Raw genomic sequence first — 23613 nt, 5'->3', positions numbered from 1 at the left:
TTGTTTTATTTCTAACAATTGCCTCTTGGGAGCAACAGGGGCGGTGGTAGTGCACACCACAAGAGCTAACAGCTCTGCATCCATCATATAATTGAGACGGGTGGGCCTAAGGCCAGTAGAGAGGTGCGGCACACTCAAAATTCCTTTTTGCGTTTAGAGTTGAGTTGTTCAATAATCGGGTCATCCTTAAAAATGGTATTTTGAACATTTACAAACGGCAAGGTATCCCTTGCTGGAGCCTTACCATTTGCAAATGGGTCACCACGGCCTTCAATATCGGTAAAATAAGAATGTTTTTTAAAGGATTTAATTAGCAAAACATTAATACATCTATCGCATTGTGAATTGCTTTTTGGGTGGGACGCGCTAAACGCGCCCTTTCAAAACAGCGATTCGCTATGTTGTTGGAAACCCAAATTGCAATTCAGTGCTGTGTCATCATATCACACTTTGGTGATTCACCTGCGCTGAGTGTGTGATGCAGAGGCCTGAGAAGACTTGAAAAGCAATGCGGCACCCCTAAAATGACTTGTTGCCCTCTACTGATGAAAGAATGAATCCAAAACATGCTTCTAGTGCTCCACAGCACTGGCTGCACCAACAAGAGTGAAAAACTAAAGACTGTCATTGAAGTAAGTGCTGTCATGAACTGCATTAACAATGATGAATTTGGGCGAACAGAGTGCTGCGATGTGGGCAGGGTGCTCCCACCCCCTCTGTATGTCACAGTTTGGTTTTGGTACATAACACAAGGCCACTTTGCTGTCACAAAGGGTCTGATTTAGTCAATTGGAACATTTGTCATCACAAAATGCCTAAGCACATTTGACATTGAGGATTTTTACAAACTTCCTGGTTTGTCCATTCGAACAAAAGCAAGAGTGTTAGACCTGGCGCCATTGGCGTGGGTCTCCCTTCCATTTTTGTTGTTGCCTCATGTATTTTTGCTGGTGTTAGATGCTTTGGACACTGTGCCACTGCTATCCAGTGCCACAGTGCAAGTGCTCCCCATTGTAAATTGATGTATGAATGAGTGGTTCCATGTTTGGCTATTTTGGTTTACTTGTCAGACCCTAGTCTAGTGCACTTATTGTGCCAGGGCGTGTAATCCAAATGCTGCTGGTGGGCCTGCAGCACTGGTTGTGCCTCCCACAGAAGCAGCCTTGTAAAATGTGTCTAAGGTCTGCCATTGCAGAGCCTGTGTGCAGTCTGGTACTGTCATGGTGACTGGGCAAGTGCACCCACTTCCCAGTCCCTAAACCTTACCTTTTCTTCATATCAGTCACTCCTATGGTAGGCCCAAGGGCAGAGTGCATTGTAAGTATAAGGTAGAACAAGCTCTGATGTGTGTGGCATGCCCTAATAGTGAATTACAGCCATTTCCATGTTTCACTATTGCAAGGCTACCTGTTCTCCATAGGCCAGAGTGGGCTGTTAGAATTGTTACATGTTACAATCCTAACAGGCTCAGAGAACATGGTAGAAATTCGAGTTTAGTATGCCTGAACTCAGAATCATAATATACGTATTTTAGTAATGTTTATTTTAATATTCTGTGTTTGCAAATACCACTTTTAGAAACTAGGTATTTGCTCGTCTAACCATTCAAACCTGCCTGTGCTAAGTTGTGTATTCCTTTTTTTAAGTTTAAAGTTTATTGTAGAAAAGATTATGACATACAAAAAGAAATATCATATAGGCAAAGCCACAATGAAAAATGACTATGATTATTAGAAAGGGAGAAAGAAGGGGAAAGAGAAAGAAAGGAGGGGGGGAGTAGGGAGAATAACAAAAGGGGAAGACATTACCTGAATCATCATCCTAAAAACAACAGCAGTAATATCATTACATAGAATATAAAATATGAATGTAGAATCCATGAGAGGAAAAAAGGAACAATATCGGAGGATATTCGTCTGTAATATAGAATAAAAAAAAGACAGCAAAATGTTTATGGAGGTTTCCTAACCTCATCTGGAGTGTCAATCATAATGGAAGAGGCTGAGGCTAAATTCGTTAGATATGAGGATAAAGGAAGCCATAAAAGATCTCCTTTAATACATAAAGAAATAGGGGTAACATTACCTATGTATATATATATATATATACTGTTAGATCTCTCTGCAGCCTTCGACACGGTCGATCATGTCACCTTGATCGACCGTGCCTCATCAATAGGAATTCAGAATAAGGCTAAAGAACTTCTCGCCTCATTCATGGCTGACCGCCCACAGACAGTAAAAATGGACCAATTCACCTCCCACACCTTTTCCCTTCCCTGCGGAATACCACAGGGCTCCTGGCTAAGTCCGACACTGTTTAACATTTATGTTTCGGACTTAGCGAGGGTAATAAAATCATACGGAATTGCCCTTACAACATACGCTGACGACACTCAACTGGTGTTATCTGTACACAACGATGGTACATCAGTTGCGGCAAACTTCCAAGAGGGAATGCGGGCAATCAGTTCCTGGATGTCATCAAATTGTCTCAAATTAAACTCTGACAAAACAGAGGTGATGACATTCGGAAAACTGGAACCAATCTGGTCCCCTCAATGGTGGCCACCCGAGATGGGAGCCCCACCTCAACCTGTCACCAAGGTTCGCAACCTTGGAATCATATTTAACAATAAAATGACTTTCCATCAACATGTCAATTCCGTTGTCTCCTCATCCTTCTACATCCTGATAAAAATCAAGAAACTGATGCCATACCTCCCCTCGTCGGCCGGCAAAACCCTAATCAGTACTTTGGTCTTTTGTAAAACAGATTACTGCAATGCCCTTCTTCTGAATGCCCAGGAAAACAGGAAACAGTGCTTAACAGATTGCAGCTAGTCCAGAATGCATCAGCCAGAATCTAACTGGGCATTCCCAAGTTCACTTCCATCTCCCCTTACATTCGACAGCTGCATTGGCTCCCAATCAGGAGCCGGACACATTTTAAGGCACTGTGCATTGCATACAAAGCCATCAACAACTCAGGCCCACAGTTTCTTAAAAATGCCCTCTGCCCACTTGAACATTCAAGAACACTACGCTCATCTTCAGCTCATCTGCTGAAAGTCCCACGTACAAAAAGGGCCACTTGGGGTGACAGATGTTTCACTATTTCCACAGCCAAGCTTTGGAACACATTACCCCTTCACATCAAAACCGCCCCCACTCTCATCAGTTTCAGAAAAAAACTAAAAACCTGTTTTTTTTCAGTATAATTTTCTGCCACAGCGATGGTTCTGTATTCTGAGCGCCGAGACACCCCCGGGTAGTTGCGCGCTATAAAAATCGCATAAACATAAACATAAACATATATCTAATCTGTGATGAAAACAATCAGCATTCCACCAAGTGATTTTCTCAGCTTGTTTCCAGTTAGAAGTAATTAGATGTAAGGCTATCGCTAATAGCAGATCAATTACTGAGGGGGTGGGGATAGAGTACGGCCAGGAGGGTGATAAGGAGCCTAAAAAGATGTTGGAGATGGAAAAAGGGATGTGGGTACTGAAAATTTTATTCATCTGGGACCAAACTAAGCGCCAAAAACGGGAAATGGAGGGGCAATCAAAAAGCATATCTTTTAAATCGGCTGAAGAGCCATTACATTACCTGCAATCTGAGGAAATATCTGAGGAAAATGAGGCTAATTTCATTGGGGTAAAAAGAAGGCGTTTATAGGTGAAATATAGGGTCTGAGAGGTATAAGCTGCTCTTGACGTTTTATGGATTTTTAACCATAATTTGTCCCAAAAAGGAATAGACCAGCACTCTACAAGATCCCGTTCCCAGGCCAACTCACATTTGCTCCTGGGTCTGTCAGAAGGGAAAAATAAATTTCTATAGAGAGATGAGGCCGAAGTAGTAGAAAAGAGTAATGGAAAGAGATTTTAAGATTTGGCAGGAATATCGGGGTTGGGTGGCAAGGAAAGAAGATAATGTAAAAGCGGAGGGAGAAGCGAGTCATATTGAGATTTACAAGAAGAAGGTAAAGAAAATTTTAATTGAAGATCCGAAAATGAGAGTGGAAGATTATTAGATACCAGTTGAGAAATCCAGAGTAAACCTTTGGTTCTCCATATTTTCCAATAAATGGTACGGCCTTTGATACGTAATAAGTTATTATGCCATATAGGTTGTTGATTTAATGAAGAAAAGGCAGGGTAGGAGGAAGGAAGAAGAGGCATTAATATTTTATGTGTATGAGAAATAACTTGAGGAGGAAAAGAAGAAATATTGTTAGTGAAAGCAAGAGATTCATTAAAATGAAATTGAGCCCTAAAACATTTCGCAATGTTCAACCAAATGGGAGGAGGAACATTATGATCCTGATCATGAGAGAGCCAATGAGAAGATTGCCTCAAGAAAAAAGCGTAATGGTAAGATTTGAAATCAGGAAATTTGAGACCACCAGAGAGTTTATCAGCTTTGAGAGCTTTAAGAGCTATGCAGGGGGGGACTTATTCTTCCAAAGGAATTTGTTTAATATAGAGTAAATTTTTAAAAAATAGAAACCAGGGATATGGACTGGAATCATGGATAAAAGATAGAGAATTAGCGGAGAAAGCATCATCTTAATAGAATCAAGACGCCCCCACCAGGAGAGAAAAAGTGGATGCTAACGATCAATAGAAGCAGATAAAGTTTTTGTAAGATTATCAAAGTTTCCTTTTAAAGTTTCCGGGATAGTAGGCGAGAACCATAAGCCTTAGTATTTATTTGTAGAAGTTTTCCATGAAAAACCAGTAGAGACAAAATCTTGTTTCAAACAAAGAACATTTAAAGGAAGGACTTCATATATGTCGAATTAAGTCTGTATCCCGAAAGTTGAGAGAAAGCAAGGTTCTGTATTCCTATGTCTGGTTTCTGTGAGTGACAGGGCTGGGGAATTCCAGGAGACACGCTGGGTCACCCAGTGGTGAATAGAGAGATCTGCATCTTGATGGGAGGGAGGAGTGCACCTGAACTCTGAATAGGGCTGTGCCTGCCTTCCACGATGCTGGCTCCACCCCTTGGGAGCGGCTGATGTCTCTGCCCTGCACACTGAAAGAAGAGAAGGAGTCCTGTAAACAGAGTGCTCCTGGACTGTACTTGCCTTCCACAATGCTGATGCCACATCCTGTAGGGCGTCTGATGATCTTGCCCTGCACTGTGAAAGGAAAGGAGAAGTCTGGTACACAGAGTGCTTCAGAACTGGTTTGGACTGGGCAAAGGCCCCTCTCCCCTCAGAGACCGAAGGATTTTGGGATATAAATATTGGGACCCAGATCCCATGAAATTAGATCACTTTTGGACTACAAGAAGAAATCTTTACTGAGGAGAGGACGTGAAGAAACTGAGGAGAGACTATTCCCAAGCTGAAGTGCAGCTTGGGGGATTGGCCTGCAGTGGTTGCCTTACTGCCAAAGGAAGGAGAAAGGAACTTTATACTTTGCTTTCAACTTGTGAATGATCTCCAAGGGCTTGGAAAAGAGCTTGCCTCCTGCTGAAGTCTCAGGGACAAAAGACTTCATCCCAGCTCCCCAGAGTTCTTGTGGAAGTGCCTTCTGCTGTTTTGGGCCTTCTGAGGAACTGCGTGTCGCAAGGAGCTGGAAGCGCGACTCAATGAGAAGCGTGTCGCCGTCGCAACTCCAGAGAAAGGAGGGTGTCGCCTCTGGAACTGTCGCACTGCACCGCATCGGAGAGAGGCGTGATGCAACAAAGAGGAAGCGTGTCACTGTCGCTGCTGCTGCTGCTGCAACTCCAAAGAAGGAGGGTGTCGCTGCTGTAGTTGTGGCACTGCACCGCATCAGGAGAAGAATCTCGTAACAAGGTCAGAGCGTGTCGCCGTCGCTGTGCCTGCTGTGGCAACTTCGGAGAAAGGAGGGTGTCGCCGCTGGAACTGTCGCACTGCACCTCATTGATCAAGAGAACCTTGCATCCCCGAGAAGCGCACCGCCGTTGAAGCTGCTGCCGTCGCATCTTGGATGTCACCGCTGTAGTTGTTGCATCGAGCGGAACCTTCACGCATCGTGGAGAATAGCGTTGCCGCTGGAGCTGTTGCCGTCGCATCGTAAGGGTGTCGCCGCTGCAGTCCAAGCTTCTCACATCCCAGAGAAACATGCAGCATCTGGAAAATCTTCACATCTTTATTTCTTTGCACCTGAACTTTGCTGCATTTCCCATCGCTGCGACATTGCTTGTCGTGGAAGCGCAACACAACTTAAGGTACATTGACGCAGAGTATCGCATCTAAGAACTGAACTGAACTAAGCTTAAATCTACCATCTTAAAGTAATCATAGTGTGTATTTTTGTCGTTTATGGTCTTGTGGTAACTCTATATAAAGTCTACTTATTTTTTATATAAAACCTGTGTGATGTGCATTTGTAGTGTTGTCACTGGGTTACTTTATGTGGTCACAACTGCTTAACTTACAACGCCTCTGAAGTAAAGCCTTGCTGCTTGCACCAAGCAACCTAGAGGGAGAGCAGGGGTTATTTTAGGTGTGTAATCCCCCTTACCCTGACTAGAGGCGAGGGTCCCTATTTGTCACAAGTACCTACCTGTGCCAACTAGAGACCCCCAAATCTAACAAAGAGTAAATTTGCCTGACTTTAACATGGTCGCCAAAAATGTACATTTAAATGCATTGCGACTCTAAAGATTGTGGCCGTACTGACCTCTGTATGGTGTACTAGGCCGTGGCTTTTGCACCACTTATATGAGCACAACAGGAGTAGGGGTGAGATGAGAGCCTGGTCCGTGGGGGTTTGGGGAATCCTGCTACTCCGCTCACCAGACATAGGTGAAAAGCTCCCACCTCCCCCTGGTGCAATCAAAGCGGATCATCAAGATGGGAGGATACCTCCAAAGACTTTGGGTGCATGTGCAATGGTTCTTACCTGGATTTCTCTTTGCAGGAATAATCTCTGAAATGAGAAACATGATTTCATTATTTTTATGAGAATAAGTGAAATAAGAAACAACGCAGCATCAGAAGAGAAGGTCCATTATTAAAGCGGAGAGTTTAGCACCTGTAGGTACGGCAGCATTACCCGCTCACTCGTTCACTGCTCTGTACCCATGACCAAGCCGCTGTCCGCCACCACGTCATAGACAAGATGGGGCTAGTCGCAAACTGCATTTTTTGGTAGATTCAGTAGTTCTATAATAGTCATCTCCACCTTTCCTATTTTTTTCTTTTTATTGGAACCCTCACACACGTATGTTTGGTACCTAGCAGTAAATGTTGGAGAGACGGGGTTTTGGCTGGAAAAAGAGGCCGATTTACTACTAAATGGGCGGGTTTTCAGAGGAGTGAAGTGGAGGTTTGGGGTTGAATGTGCACCCTCTAAAAAAAAAAGAGTAAACCCATTGTTATTTACAAACCACACTTCTTAAATTACTACAACCAAAAATGACTCAAAATGATAGTAAATTACTCCAGCTCAGAATAGAAATAAGCCCGGCTCCACTCAAGGGGAACCACTGGTACTGTAACACCCTTCCAAAGAAAATAATAGAGTCATGAATTAAAATCAAATCCCATAGGAAATTTTTTACATGAATTGACATTTTTTTTTTAGTACATATATAAAACATAATTTTTAATTAAATAAATATAAATATAAGACATATGTATTATTTGTTTTCAAATATTTAAACAACCTTTCTTGAATTTGAAGAACAATGTAAATTATTTTTTACTAAGGAATAAATTACTTTTCTTTTAATTTATTTGAGGGTGTGGGCAAGTGGGAGGAGCGTTGCTTGGTGCCTAGAAGGATGTTACAGGTGTGACAGGTGGGAGGAGCATTGCCCTGAGGCCTGGTAGGGTGTTAGGGGCCTGGACAGTTTGAAGGAGTCTGAACGGGGCCTGGGAGGATTGTGGGGGTGTGACCAGGTGGGAGGAGCATTACACTGGACCTAGGAGGATGTTAGGGGCATTGTCAGGTGGGAAGAGCACTGCATGGGGTCTGGGAGGATGTTAGGCGCGTGGCAGGTGGGAGAAGCATTGCACAGGCCTCAGAGGATTGTAGGGGCGTGGTCAGGTGGGTGGAGCATTGCACAGGACCTGGGAGGATGTTAGGGGCCTGGACAGTTTGGATGAGTCGGCACTGGGAGGATATTAGGGGTGTGGGCAGGTGGGAGGAGCACTGCACGGGGTTCTGGGATGATGTTAGGGGCATTGCCAGGTGGGAGGAGCATTGCCCAGAGGTCTGGTAGGATGTTATGGGCGTGGCCAGGTTCAGGTAGTCTGCACGGGGCCAGGCAGGATGTTGTTTATTTATGCATTTTTATAAAGTGCAGACTTTACCCGAAGGTGTCTGAGCACTGTACAATAGAACCAGTTACGTTACATGAGAGAAATGTTACAAAATACAATGTACAAAAATAGCAGGACACAGAATCAAACACAGCAGGCAAGAGGAACACAATATCAAACACAGCAAGCAAGGAATGTACAAAAAATAAATACATATTACAAATTTACAATCACTAACAAACTTCCTGGCGGGGTCTGAGAATGAAGGAATTAGTTCTGAAAGTGTCTTGGGAATAGAAGAGATATTGAGGTCCGCTTTGAAGATCCGGATGGAGGTGGTGGCACGGAGCAATGGAAGAAACGAGTTCCAGATTCTAACAGCATTACCTGAGAACGATTGAGCCATCAATTTTTCCCTTTTGAAGGAGGAGGGCTCAAGAAGGAACTTTTCCGCATTCCAAGAAGGTCTTGAGCCTCCAGACAATATCAGTTTATTTACCAGACAGCGAGGGGAGGAAGAATGAAGGCTTTGTGGGTGATGCAAACCGTTTTGTAAATAGCTCTAGCCTCGATGGGAAGCCATCGGAGAGAAGTCAAGTTAGGAGTGATGTGGTCACTTCGTTTGAACCCTGAAATGAAGTGAGCTGCTGAATGGAGGACGGATTTTAGGGGTGAGAGGTGAGATTTGGGATGGCCAGTCGGAAGAGAATTACAATAATCCAGTCTAGAGAGAACTAGCGATTGGACCAAGGTTTTTAGGTCTTTCTCCGGGATGAACCGACGAATCCCCCACAGAAGGTGCAGTTGATAACGTGCGCTCCTGGCCATGGAGTTGATGTGTGAGATTAGGTTGAGTCTTTTGTCAAGTATGGCACCTAGAGATTTAGTGCAGTCGACAATGATGGTTTACTGTTGTGTAAATTTAGCTGATCCATCCAGGATTGAACAGGAGGCGGGGGAAGAGAGGTAGATAAGAGGAGGAATTCCGTTTTGGAGGGATTGAGAATGAGTTGGTGAACTAACATCCAGTTGTGAATAGAGTTGAGTAGTGAGAGATCATGAGGGGAAGATACCTTGAGGTAGATTTGGGTGTCATCTGCATAGAGATGGTAGAGGATTCCAGATTTGCTTAGAAGGTTCCTTAATGGTTCCAGACAGAGAATAAACTGAGTGGGTGCAAGGATAGAACCTTGAGGGACGCCTTGAGCAACCACCAGTGGAGACGAGAGACTGTTCGCAATGTTGATCATTTGAGATCTGTCAGAGAGGAATGAGGCAAACCATTGAAGCACTGTGCCTTCCACGCCCATTCTCTGTTGGAGAGTGTTAAGGAGGGTGTTGTGTTTAACAGTGTCAAAGGCTGCAGAGAGGTCAAGAAGAATCAGGAGTCATGATTCCCCCTGAATCAAGTATATGCAGCGCTGGTCATGTTGGAGGAGTCTGCACGGGGCCTGGGAGGATGTTAGGGGTGTGACCAGGTGAAAGGAGCATTGCACAGGCCTAGGAGGATTGTAGGGGCGTAATCAGGTGGGAAGAGCACTGCACGGGGCCTGGGAGGATGTTAGGGGTGTGGTCAGGTGGGAGGAGCATTGCACAGGCCTGGAAGGATTGTAGGGGCGTAGTCAGGTGGGAAGAGCACTGCAAGGGGCCTGGGAGGATGTTAGGGGTGTGGTCAGGTCGGAGGAGCATTGCAGGGGACCTGAGAGGATGTTAGGGGCGTGGCCAGGTGGGAGGAGCATTGAACAGGACCTGGGAGGATGTTAGGGGCATGGTCAGGTGAGGGGAGTATTGCTCTGAAGCCTGGTAGGATGTTAGGGGCCTGGACAGTTTGGAGGAGTCTGCAGTGAGCCTGAGAGGATGTTAGTGGTGTGGTCAGGAGGGAGGAGCATTTCACAGGGCCTGGGAGGATGTTAGGGGTGTGGCGAGGTTGGAGGAGCATTGCCCTGAGGCCTGGGAGGATGTTAGGGGCATGGCCAGGTTGGAGGAGCATTGATACTCACAACGTCCTCCAGGCAGAGTTTGGGGAAAGGGTATGGTTGTGCTTGTGCTCGCGGCTCCTACCTGGATCAACACATGGTTTTATCGATCGACTTATCCAACTGGTTGTGCTTATGCTCACGGCTCCTACCTGGATCAACACATGGTTTTATCCATCGACTTATCCGACTGATAAATTGGACTCATTGGTCCCTCACCCAGAGTCCCCAGGTGTGAGACTGCCAGGCCAGTTGTGAAAGGATGGAAAGATATCTGACCAAGAAATCCCCCTTTGGCCAACTTGCAATCAGCACCTTCCTGTTCAAGGTCGTCAAGCTTAAAGCCGCATTAATCAGGCTCCGGCCTCTGCACTGACTGCCAGCGGACGTTGTATCACTACAAACTGCACAGTTTGACCTTTAAAGGAACTCACAGAATGGATCTGGCAAGGGCATAATTCCAAAAAAAAAGAAGTAAGGGGACTAACCAAGTTAGGCAGTTTGTAAGTGAAACATTGATGCACACCATCAGAGCGCATGATGTCACAATATGTGACATTGCACGTGACATCACTGAAAGTGACATCAGATAATAAAACCGCACACATATGTTTATCAGATATATCATGAGTACATTTGACCGGCAGCGCCAGCAAGACTCCAAGGACAGCTTCACGAAGATGGGCCGCGGCAGCGCCAGCAAGACCCCAAGGATGGTTCGCAAAGATGAGCCGCGGCAGCGCCAGCAGGACTCCAAGGATGGTTCACGAAGATGAGCCGCGGCAGCGCCAGCAGGACTCCAAGGACAGCTTCACGAAGATGGGCCGCAGCAGCGCCAGCAGGACCTCAAAGGTGGTTGCAAGAAGATGAGTTCGTCTCGGTGTCTCTCGACTCCAGGATACAACTCCCGACCTGCTCCGGATCTGCCACAGTTATAGGTCTGGAGCCCTTTGATGTCCGGACCCTCGCACTTGGGGTCGGAGGGTCCGGGATGTGCGAGTCCAGACACCCAGCAGGGGGGTGGAGCCAGCGCCCAGGGAGGCTGTGGGCGATCGAAACCAGGCGGATGGGGGACCATCGAAACTCCTTCCTCCATTGACTCGTCAAGTGGTCTCGTTACCCCCCGGTTGGATCGCGGTGCCTCAATGTCGGGGCTTTGCTGGGTCGGTGGCTGGGGTCGGGCCGAGGCCACGAGGCCTGGTCGTGGAGGGCCCAAGATGGCGGCTGGGCCGGAGAAGGTGGTCCGGGAAAGGGTCCGGGCCAGCCGAGGGGGTTGAGGAGAGGAGATCGAGTTCCACCGGGGAAGAGATGGGGGCGGCCCGGAGGGGCGGCACTCGTGGAGGGTGGAAGGTGCTGCTCTTGGCCGGGGAACAGGGGCGAGGTAGTCCGGGACCCGCCATGCGGGAGGAGGGGGGACCACGCCACGAGGCCGGGTCCAACACCGCATTATGAGATTTAACAAATGAGATTTGTTGTCAGGTTGTGCCAAGAAAGTGGCACAATCCTGACGCAATATCTGGGCCTCAACTAATACATTTATTTTTTTAAACCCTGCCACAAACACATTGGCAACAAGGAGAAGAACGGCAGGAGACCTGTTTTGCTTAATTGGTTGCAAACTCTATATTTTGATATATGTGATTGGGTTAAGGTGTCTGCTGCAAAGGTGCCCAGTAAATTTCAGGGAATAGAAGTAATAATGAGATAACTCTGGAGGTGAACGCATTTGTGGGAGAGATCTGTGTATAGTGAAGTCCCAGATTTGAATCAAAGTAGTATAGAAGGTTAGTATGTCTCCTCAAAAGCACATCATGTAACATGCAGATGACAGATGCGTATTTTATGTAGATAGGTGAGTGGGTTACTGCTTTTAACACAGACATCCTTTTGTTACCTGCAGTTCATAAGTTGTATTCCTGCAAATATTGCACAGTGAGCTGTGAAGGACCTGTGACTCCAACACCGTGTAACCCTGTCTCATGTAACTCATCTTGTACATTGATCTACACATTAACATGATTTATTAACAATGTATAATGTGTATGTTTTGTAAAGAACTCTGACCCACACTGTAAGAATGTCAGACCTACATCTTACAGCCATGAATCTATCTTATACAGGGAGTGAAAAAACACAAAAGCTGCCACGCCTAAATACCTGAGAAGAGATAACAAGCTGTGTGCCTTTGGGTCCCCTCCGTTGCATTTACTTTTAAGTGTGAGGTTCCAGGCCGCCTCTAGTCAGGATATTCAAAAGATGGAGCCCGATGGCCCCTTAACTTTTGCCTTTATCTTCGGTCTAGCTGAATAGGAAAAAAAAGTCCCCGCCTGCACGTTGCTGCTGGGAATGGGAAGCAGACCATGTATCGGTGCTGCTGAACGTGTCCGGTGTCTGAAAATGACTCCGGGACAAGTTCAACATAGGTTTGTGGGGATCAACTACATGTCAGGGTGGGAGGCTTCCACCCCCTAAAAATAGTGGGTGGACGCTGTATGCCTCCATGTGCCCCCGACTCTGACATATCTGGAGGAGAGACTGGCCATGTGTACCCCGGCTGAGGCTTTGGGGTCAGGTAACAAGGGCTGACTGTGGTCCCACTGGAGAGGTGAGGACGATTCTCAGTCAGGCCACAAGCTTTGCTTCCAGACTTTAGAGTGAAAGCCTCTCCTACAAGTTTTAGGACAACAGTGACCCCCTACCCTTTTGAGGCTTGAGGGTATGTTGTCTCATTCTCAGTCACTCTGCAGAGACCAGCCACCCTACTGGCAGCTAGAGGGGACACCAGTTCACAGTGTAGTGTTTGCCGTAATGCTGAGAAAAAAGATTAATGTTTTATATGCTTGTCCAGAAAAACTTGGCACAGACACCCCTGGAGTAGGATGAGGAGTAACCGACACGAGATGGGGGTAAAAAGGTAAAAAGGATGGGGGAACAGGGAGGCATTTGCTAGTTATGGGTGGTGGATTGAACTGGACAGGTGGATCTCCAGTTTTCATCCACAGACTTTGGAATTATAAGTTTCCAAGTCCAAAGCTGAACCATCTCCTATTTAGCTCAGATCCAGCACCTCTTGCTCCAAAGATTTATTTGTGGATTTAACGGTACCTGTGAGATGAGTCTGTGCGACCACCAACTTGGCACCACAAAGGGTCACCGGCACCCACAGGATGGTCATGTGAACTATACTTCCCATTTCTGTTCATTTAGGCTCACACAGTCCAGAATAACATCATGTAATATCATAATTTCACAATGTAGCATCATAATGTCATAACACTGATGTATTGGACACTAGGTTCAAAGGGTTTACACGCTGCACTGGTTTACTAAGCGCTAGGTTCAAAGGGTTCACTCGCTGCACTGGAGTGCTGGACGCTAGGTTCAAAGGGTTCACCCGCTGCAATGGTGTGCTGGACGCTAGGTTCATAGGGTTCACCCGCTGCACTGGTGTACTGAACGCTAGGTTCATAGGGTTCACCCGCTGCACTGGTGTACTGGACGCTAAGTTCAAGGGGTTCACGCGTGTAGGAGAGTAGGGTCTGCTATCCTATGGACACCCCAAATTTTTTTTTTCACAACCAATTTTATTGAGCAAATGAGCATGTGAGAATGTGGCATCTCCACAACCGAGGATCACCACGACAAAAGCAATACAGCAAATCACGAAGGCAGCAAATGATGAAACGGACTCAAGAATAGGCTCAGTATAGAAACCCCCCAGTGGCCCACCCTATCCCACAACTCCACCCCCCCAGCCCCAAACACCCCCCCAACCCCTCCTACCACACGTGTACAGAAAGCAATAGAACAAAATAAGCAGGTGTAGTGCCACCAGAGCGTCACTGCTTCGGGCCAACAATGTCACTGTGGTCAAATGTCCTCCTCTCGCTCCGCTGGGGGATCCAGGGACAGACCCCGGTAGTCGGCCCAACGCTTCCATATTTTGTAGTGTTTGCGCGGGCAGCCCCTCGCCTCAAAGATCGGCCTCTCCAGACCCATGAAATAATCCAGCCCAGCCTTCCACGCAGACAGGGGGGGGGGCCCTCACCGCTTTCCATGCCCGGGCCAGATCCCGCTTAGCCATGACCAGACCCAGGAGCAACAAGTGGCGTTTATATATGTTACCCCCAACCCCTTCCATAATGTGCAGTAGTCCTAGCCGGTGGGTACGGGGAAGGTCCCAGCCCAGGACCTTGGACAGACAACTCCACACACCCCTCCAGAACCCAGTCAACCGGCCAAACGTCCACACAGTATGCATCAGGGACCCAGGCACCGACCCACAACGCAAGCATTCTGGAGATCCAATCAAACCAGCTTTCCACAGTCGTTCACGTGTATAGTAAGCGCAGTGCAAGTATTTAAATTGGATGAGCCGGAGCCGGACAGCAATGGCGGTTCCACGTGGGGATTCTAGCGCCTCCCTCCAATCGTCCTCATCAAGAGGGCCCACGTCCACTTCCCACACCGCCCGAAGAGAGTGCAGGGTAGAGGAGCAATGGATAACAAGCGTCTGATATATCCTGGAGACCTTTCTGTCCCCCAGATCTCCCATAAACACTTTAGCTTCGACCGGGCTAAACTCTGGCAAGGAATCGAGACCGGCAACGCTCGGGGAGAGGGCATGCCGCAGCTGGAGGTAGCGAAAGAACTGGGACTGAGGCATTTGGAACTCCACACGGAGCTCCTCGAAGGATTTGAGGGTGGTGCCGGACATGACCTGGCCCAATTGTGTAACACCTATGGCTTCCCAACCCTCAAAGCCGGTCAGGGCCGCCAGCTCCGGGAGCAGACCATTATGCCAAAGCGGCGTCTCAGCCGTCAACTTGCCCCACCATCCCATGCGGCGCAGTGCCTGTCGCCACACAGCAAAGACCACCCTGGTAACCGAAGGCAACCCACGGCGCAGGCGAGCCGAATATAGGATGGTGTGGAGCGTGCGATCACCCATGAGCGATCGTTCCAGGGCGTATGCCGGATTTCCTCTATCGCCGTACCACCATTCGTTAAGGACAAGCAGTTGGGAAGCCTGGTAGTAGGAGAGGAGGTCCGAGGTGGCCAGGCCACCGCAATACGTAGACAAAAAGCACGTCTTCAATGCCACCCTGGCCGCACCGCCATTCCACAGAAAGCGGCCCAGCACGGAGTTAACCTGACGGAACCACTCCTGGCCGATGGGGTACGGGAAATTCTGGAGCTGGTATAGGAGACGTGGGAGCGCCACCATCTTGAAGATGGCCGATCTCCCATAGGTAGTGAGCGGCATCCTGGACCAAGTCTTAACATCGGCCTGGACCCGTTCCCACACCGGCAGGACTCCACGTGCCCAGGCCACTACCTGCGACTCTGAGAGGAAGACGCCCAGATATTTCAGGCCATTCGTCGCCACCCGCAACCCGTCAGCCCAGGGGTCAGCAACCACTCCGCCACCCAGCACCCACAGGGTCGATTTATTAAGGTTAAGGCAAAGGCCCGAGACCTCGCCAAATGCATGCATGATCTCCAGAACCCGGGGGCCCGAGAGCCGTAGGTCGGTGAGAAAGAAGAGGACGTCATCCGCGTACAGCGCAATCCTATCCACCAGGCCCTCATTCCAGACAAAACCACGCAGCCGGGCATCCGCTTGCACCCGCGACGCCAGGGGCTCCATGGCGAGGGCAAATAGGTACGGGGACAGAGGGCAGCCCTGCCGAGTACCGCAACCTATATGGAAGCGCCCAGAGGTAGCTCCGGCCACTCGGACCGAGGCCTTTACGTTAGTGTAGAGTAGGCGGACGTACGACAAGAAAACCGGGCCCAGGTTGAGGCGGGCTAACAGGGTGAACAGGTATGCCCAGCTCACAGAGTCAAAGGCTCTGTCCATATCCGCCAGTAGGAGTGCCGCCTGCTCATCTCTAGCACTCATAGCATCCACCGCCGCCTGGGCCCGTCGGATATTATGCCGGGTGGCCCTACGAGGCATGAATCCAGCCTGGTCAGGGTGGACCAGGTCAGCAATGTGGGGCAATAGGCGGTTCGCCAAGGCCTTAGCCAGAACCTTGGCCTCGATATTTAAAAGGGAAATTGGCCTGTAAGAGTCGTGCCTGTCTGGAGCCCTGCCCGGCTTCAAGAAGACCACGATCTCGGCATGGCGCCAGTCCGGTGGCAGTTCCCCCGGGGTCCGCGCCGCCTCCAGTGCACGCCGATAGTGAGGCCCCAGCTGGATGTGAAACTTTTTATAGAATTCGCATGGGTAGCCGCTCGGGCCCGGCGCCTTTCCAGTATTCAGTTGACCAAGGGCCTCCCCGAGTTCCTCAGCTGTGAGCGGGGCGTCCAGAGCGGTCCTGGTCTCATCAGGAACGGCCTGCGGTAGCAGGTCATCAAGATATGCGGAGATCTCACCCGTCTCCAGGTGATCACGGGGGGCGTATTGCGTCTCGTAATAGCGGGCAAAGCTAGCCGCGAGCAAGTCCGGGTCGGTCATAACCGAGCCGTCTTCCGCCGTAAGACCCGGCAACACAAGGGGTTGGAAGGTCGCCTGGCATAACCTGTGAAGCATAGTACAGGACTTATCGCCCCACTGATACACCCTACTGCACGTGGCGAGCAACGCCTGCCGGGCTTCGTCGTAAAGGACGGAGGCGTACGACTGCTGGGCTTGCAGAAGCTGCCTTACTATGCCTTCGTCGCCCCCAATACGACCACGCTGCTCCAACTCTTCCACGCGGGCGGCGGCGGTCACAATGGCCTCCCGATGCTTCCGCCGAGCAGCCACGCACCAAGCGATATCAATGCCCCGCAACGTGGGTTTCAGCGCCTCCCACACCACCATTGCATCCACATCTCCCACCAGGTTCTCTCGCCAATAGTGATCAATCACCTCACGCAGGTGATGCACGTACTCAAGCTGTTGCAACTGCCAAGATGACATCCGCCATCGAAACGGCTGTCTTTTTGAGGGGAGGGTTATAGTAGCTAAGACAAGGGAGTGATCAGACAAACCTCTAGGGAGTATCACGGCATCCCTGACTCGACTCAGACAGGCACCCGGTGCAAACAGATAATCAAGTCTCGAGAAGGACCCATGCACCGCCGACACATACGTGAATTCACGCGCAGCAGGATGAAAATGTCGCCACACATCGACCCAGCCCAGGCCACTCACAGTTGCACGCAGTTTGGTGGGAGCAGCAGCGGGGGAGGGATCCACTACAACCGGCACCCGCCTCAGACGATCCAAGCCCACATCCATAACCTCGTTCCAATCGCCTCCCACCAGGGTCAGCACCTCCGGAATCTCGTCCCATAACGCAAACAGCCGCTCAGACAAGGCCCACTGCAGAGGGGGGGGGCGTACACGCTACCAAAAACCACTTGCTCGGTACCCAGCAGGCCTTTGATAAAAATATATCGGCCCTGAGGGTCAATCCATTGCTTTTCATGCACGTAAGCCACCCTGCGATGGACCAAGATAGCCACCCTCTGCGAGCCCCTCGTAAAGCCCGCATGGTACACTTGTTGAAAGCCGAACCTCTGGAGGCTAAGGGCCTTGGAGCCCAGCATGTGGGTCTCCTGAAGCAGCAGCACATCCACCATCTCTCTCTTCCCCCAACGGAGCACGGCCCCACGCTTGATTTTATCCAGAATCCCTCTCACATTCCATGTCACAACACGCAGGGTCTTTTGAGGAGACACAGTCGTATGATCAGCCATTATCAACACAGTGCCCAGCACCCGGCCCTCCGCACCACCCCGGCGCACCCCACAAATCAACAAAATCAAGAGCAATATACACGTGTGGTCCCACCCTCCCAACCCCAACACTCAGCAGACCCCCCCAGACCCAAACCCCCCCAAACATCAGCAACAGGAGAACAACCCCCCTCGCCCCGCTCCCCCCACCCCAATACCTCAAAGACCATTGAAGTATCTGTCGCGGCATGGAGAGACCCGGGTCCAGAACCCAGGGCCCGCCATACCAATGGATCCCAACACCCCGATTAGCACACACTCACCACCCCCCCCCACAACATCCACAACCGTGAGGGTCTGAGGCCCACAAAAGGCGCCTCCCGAGCCCCGTTGCATTCCCGCTAAAAGTCACAGGATTCCTCAGACGTGTACAGACTGGCATAAAAAAGTCATAATAGAACAGTCTCACCTGCCAATGTAGGGCAACTCAGTACCCGGCAAACAAGGTCCAGTCCCCATCAAAAGTTCAGCTGCCGGTATCAGAATGTTCCGAGTCCCTCGCACCATCTGTCTGCGATGCACCGGCGGAGGCCGACCTCTTCCGCGATCGAGACCTCCGGTGTCGACCCTTCCGGTTCGGGCGGTTTGTCCGCTCCGGCGACGACCCCTGGGACCTGCCCGGGTCCAGCCCCGGCTGGGCATGTGGCCTGAGTCGCACCGCCTCGTCGGTCCAACGGAATACCTCCTCGGGCGAATCAAAGAAATGTTTCCGGGACTGGTACACCACTCGCAGGCGGGCCGGATACAGGAGGGAGTACTGGAGCTTCAGGCCCCGCAACTTGGCTTTAGCGGCCACAAAGGATTGTCTCTGCTGCTGCACCACCTTCGTGTAATCAGGAAAGATCATGATGGTATGATTTTCAAAGGTGAGCGAGCTTTTATTCCTCGCCTCCCGCAGTATAACATTGCGGTCATGATAGTTCAACAGCCGGGCGATGACTGGCCTAGGACGCTCACCCTCCGATGGCCGCTGGGTCAGGGCCCTGTGCGCCCTCTCGATAACAAAGCACGTGGACAGTGCCCCTTCGGGGAGCCAGCTCTCCAGCCACTGGGTCAAGAACCGCTCCATGTCGTCCTTCTCGCACCGCTCCGGAAAGCCAATGAAGCGGAGGTTGTTCCTCCGTGCGCGCCCTTCGGCGTCCTCCACTCGGGCCGCCAGCGTCTTCTGGACTCCCTCCACCTCCGCCAACCTCTTCTTCAGGGCGCCAACGTCCGTTTCGGTCACCGTGATTCGGGATTCGGCCTCGGTGATCCGCGCCACCGCGTTGCGGAGGTCCTGGCGCAGTAGCGTAACATCCGCTCCTAACGCTCCAATTTTAGCATCAAGCATGTCCCGGGATTGGGTGATGGCCGCCAGGATCGCTGCATTGTCCGGCCCAGGGCCACCGCTGCCACCATCCGCCCCAGAGCCACCACTAGGCCCTGTGAATTTATCTATAGGGCCATGCTTAGGCGGGCCGCCTCCTCCAGCCCTGGTCATGGCCGATCGCGGGCTCGCCGGAACCGCACACTGGGCAGGGCAGGCACCACTCCCGACAAGGCTCAGGAACCCCTGGATACTGCCACGAGCACTGGAGGCCCCAGGCCCCGGGATGGGACGGCGATATAGGGGTCCCCAAGAAGGAAGTGGGCATGCCGGCACAGGCCCGAGGTCGCGAAGCTCGAGGTCCCGGCTTCACCAAGGCGGGATAGGCCTCCACCACGCCTCGTCGCCACGAGTGTCCGCCCATGGCGCAGGAATGAGTGGCGTTGCCGTAGTAGGAGAGCTGAGCCAAGAGCGGCGCAGTGGATGCCACCACCACTCGCCAGCCTGCAACCGCCACCGGGTGTTCCGAAACTCGAGGACCCCGGTCTCCAGCCGGTCACTAGGCCGCACGTCGCCGTCGCCTCTTCTTGATCACAGGAGAGAGAAGTGGCCGCCAAAGGTGCAGGAATGAGTGGCGTCGCTGTGATCCGCGGGCAATCGTAGCAGTAGAGCTGAGCCAAGAGCGGCGCAGTGCATGCCACCACCACCCACGAGGCCGCAACCGCCACCGGGTGTCTCGAAACTCGAGGACCCCGGTCTCCAGCCGGTCACTAGGCCGCACATCGCCGTCGCCTCTTCTTGATCCCCGGAGAGAGAAAAGCGCAGGATGGATACACCGGAGCAGGCAGGGGACTCCACCGAAGCGGTGCCAGTCACTGGGTATCAACAGCGGGCTCGGGGGCCAGGATAAATGATCGGATTAAGTCCGGGCCGACGGGAGCTCTACAAGGCTGCGACCGCCATCTTCGCCCGCCAAGCCACGCCCCCCGACACCCCAAATTTTAGCTTTTTGCTTCACTGGTTTATGACTTAATGTGGCTGTGGGCCTGCTAATCAGACCCCCAGCCTGCTGTTCTCTCTCTAAATTACTGCCAATGCACCCTAGGTGCATTACGAATTGGAACTGGTTCACCTTATTGGCCCCTGTAACAGTGTACCCTAGGTACCCAGGGCATAGGTGTTTCCAAGGCCTACAAGGGGCTGCAGCATGTATTGTGCCACCCTTGGCCTGGCCTCCATATTTGACACAACTGGCTGATCACTCAGCTGGGGTAAGTTGGTGTAATCACCTCTTACTTAGATATAGTATCCCTATATTTAACCTTAACTGGACACATATGTTCCTATCAGCCACTCCTATGGAAGGCCTCATCAATCCTGGAGGCAGAGTGCTTGGAAATATGTGAGATGGTGCTCTAGCATGAGCTGAGCCTGTCTGCAGCTGTCGGGAACCACTCCCTTAGCTGTTCCGGGATACTGCCTTTCGATATACTCTTAAGTGCATTATAATCCTCGCGGTTATATGCTAACTTTGGTTTGGCTTTATCAAAACATGTCGAGTAAGGTGTCATACGATTTGGAATACTATCCCCTCGACAGTTCTATCGACGGGGATAGCATTCCACCCTTCTAGAGGGACACGACATGTGTGTAGCCTTAACCCCGGTTAAAGTTAACCAGAGCCTCAGCATCACAAAATGGACGCTGCCACCACAGACACAAGTCCGACCTCCTGCTGCTGGGAGTCCTTCCAGCGAGGGAGGCTTGGAAAAAGGGTTTCCTGCCTTGGGAGGTGCGAGCACCACCCCAGACAGGATTTTGTGTATTGGGTAGGACAGGGCTGAATAGATTGAGACATGCCCGGGGCACACAAGGTGTCCCCATGCATAAGCCAGTCCAAACCGGTCCTGGGACTTTCCAGACCCAGGCCTGGCGAGGAGCTGGACAAAGGAAAAGGGGTGTAACCACCCCCCTTCCTGGTCCCACCCAGAGGAGGGACCTAGCAGGTGATGCACCCCTCAGATTGGGAATAAGAGTGGGAGCAGTGCCATAGCACCTCAGATCATCCTGAAATCAACTTTAAACAAAGAAGACGACTGGAATTCGACATTCTGCTGCACAGAAGACTGAAGAGCATCTCCCTTGTGGCCTAGGAGTGGCCACTCTGTGAACACAGGTACCAACCAGCAACTCGATGTCTGCTTTGCCGCCGCCTCCCGCCGGAGCCCGAGCCCAGAGCCTGACAAGACCCAGACTCCCAGACGTCTCACTGCCCGATTCACAGTCTCTGCAAAGGAGGGACCCGTGGAGGCACCAAGAGACGTGGGACCGGACCTCTTGAAAGACACCTGAAAGCTGACTGCGCAGCATCCGAGGCACCCTTGACCTTGTGCTTTAGAGACTGAGAACCCACACCACCGAGCAGCCCTTGCACTGAAGATCAGCCCCCCAGCATCTCCACGATCTGCGTGGGGCCCTTTTGCATTGTGCCACTTGACGCGCCATCCCGGTCACTTGCCACGTGGTCAGCGGCCATCTTGGCGATGAATTCTACAAACTACACTGCGGGTCCGGTTGCTCCAGACTTGCCCTCGCTCCTGTAGAAAGGAGCACCAGCTCTGACCTTGCTGGTCCGAGTGATAAGCCTTTTTTGATTCCTGCGTGGCTTGCATTAGCTAAGGCCTGTTTGCTCCAATCAAGTTGCCGACACCGCCAACAGCAAGAAGCCTGCGTGGGACAGCTCGTGATTGACTCCTGGACGTCCTCAACCCCTCGTGTCCACGTAGCTGCAGAGAGAAGCTACACCTCAATGCCTGTTTGCACCCGACATCGCCTGGTTCCAATCTGGTTCCACGGTAGTCACTGGCTAGTGACTTTGAACATTGTCCCCTCTGCTTTCAGGTCTTCACAACTTCAGATCCACCCTTGGATCCACCGGAACTCTTCACATCGAGCCGCCTGCAGCATCTTCAGCTCCAAGCACCATCGACCAGCGTGACAAAACCCGACCCTACTTTGACCCTATGCACCCGCTTCCTGTGGGTGAGGTAACTCAGCAACGCCGGTGTTCCCACACTGGTACACACCTCTAGGGCCTGTGTCTTAAGTTTCAGATTTCTAGGTCACTCGGAAGGTTCGTAACTAACTAACTTTATAACTTTTACTCACCATAGACATTGCATTGGTGAGTGCGTGCACTTTAAACACTGCACCCGAGTCCCGCGGGCCTTTCCCGACTTAGTCACTGCTTGTCCCGAACAGCTTCAGCGATTCCCAAGGCCCTAGGCCTGTTTCCTTTTCGATTGGTATCTCTTATACCACTTTCTTAGTATATGGTTTAGGTGGCCCCTAGGGCTCATCCATATTGTGCAACTTTTGTGTATTTTAAACTGTGTTTTGTTTAACGCTTGTGCTTCTGTGCTCATAAAGAGTTCAGAGGATATTTGTGGTTAATAAATATATATATATTTTCAATATATATCTGTGTGGTGTCCTTTCATGTGGTATTCAAGGGGGTTGTGTATGGTAATACAGCTGGCTTCACATGCCTTTCAGAGTTTAGCCTAAGACTGCTTTGTCCATGTTACCACTAGGATAACTGGTCTATAAGGTTGACTTACAACCAATCATCATAAGGGTTGCTTGGCATGGTACAAGGTGATAACTAGAATTAGTGAGCATCACATACCAGGCCAACTTCTCACAACGCGCTCCCCTGATGTGCTGGAAGCTAGGTTTAAGGGGTTCAATATCCGCACTGGTGTACTGGGCGCTAGGTTCAAGGGGTTCACCCGCTGCACTGGTGTTCTGGACGCTAGGTTCAAGGGGTTCACTAGCCGCACTGGTGTACTGGACGCAAGTTCAAGGGGGTTCACCCGCTGCACTGATGTACTGGACACTGGTTTCAAGTGGTTCCCCGCTGCACTGATGTTCTGGACGATAGGTTAAAGGGGTTCACCCGGTGCACTAATGTACTGGACGCTACGTTCAAGGGGTTCACCCGCTGCACTGGTGTACTGAATGCTAGGTTCAAGGGGTTCACCCGCTGCACTGTTGTACTGGACACTGGTTTCAAGTGGTTCACCCGCTGCACTGATGTACTGGACGCTAGGTTCAAGGTCTTCAACTGCTCCACTGACGTACTGGACGCTAGGTTCAAGGGGTTCACTTGCTGCAGTGGTGTACTGGAACCTTGGTTCAAGGGGTTCACCCACTGCACTGGTGTAATGGACGCTAGGTTCAAGGGGTTCACCCACTGCACTGATGTACTGGACACTAGGTTTAAGGGGTTCAACTGCTCCACTGACGTACTGGACGCTAGGTTCAAGGGGTTCACATGCTGCAGTGGTGTAC

At 50.6% G+C, this 23613-nt stretch overlaps 1 protein-coding gene across 1 annotated transcript in view; it reads right to left on the bottom strand.

The window, feature by feature from the left end:
- LOC147725206 (butyrophilin subfamily 2 member A1-like) overlaps positions 1-23613 on the bottom strand; it is a 140398-nt gene that overhangs the window by 19707 nt on the left and 97078 nt on the right. The window contains exon 6 of the mRNA XM_086966548.1: positions 6884-6910. Coding sequence (XP_086822674.1) covers positions 6884-6910 — 27 coding nt within the window. The remainder of the gene's footprint in view (positions 1-6883; positions 6911-23613) is intronic.

The sequence above is a fragment of the Lissotriton vulgaris genome, chromosome 4_1 (assembly GCF_964263255.1).
Source record: "Lissotriton vulgaris chromosome 4_1, aLisVul1.2, whole genome shotgun sequence".
NCBI lineage: Eukaryota > Metazoa > Chordata > Amphibia > Caudata > Salamandridae > Lissotriton > Lissotriton vulgaris.
The sequence above is the reverse complement of the archived record's forward strand: the minus strand, read 5'-3'. Positions and strand labels throughout refer to the sequence as shown.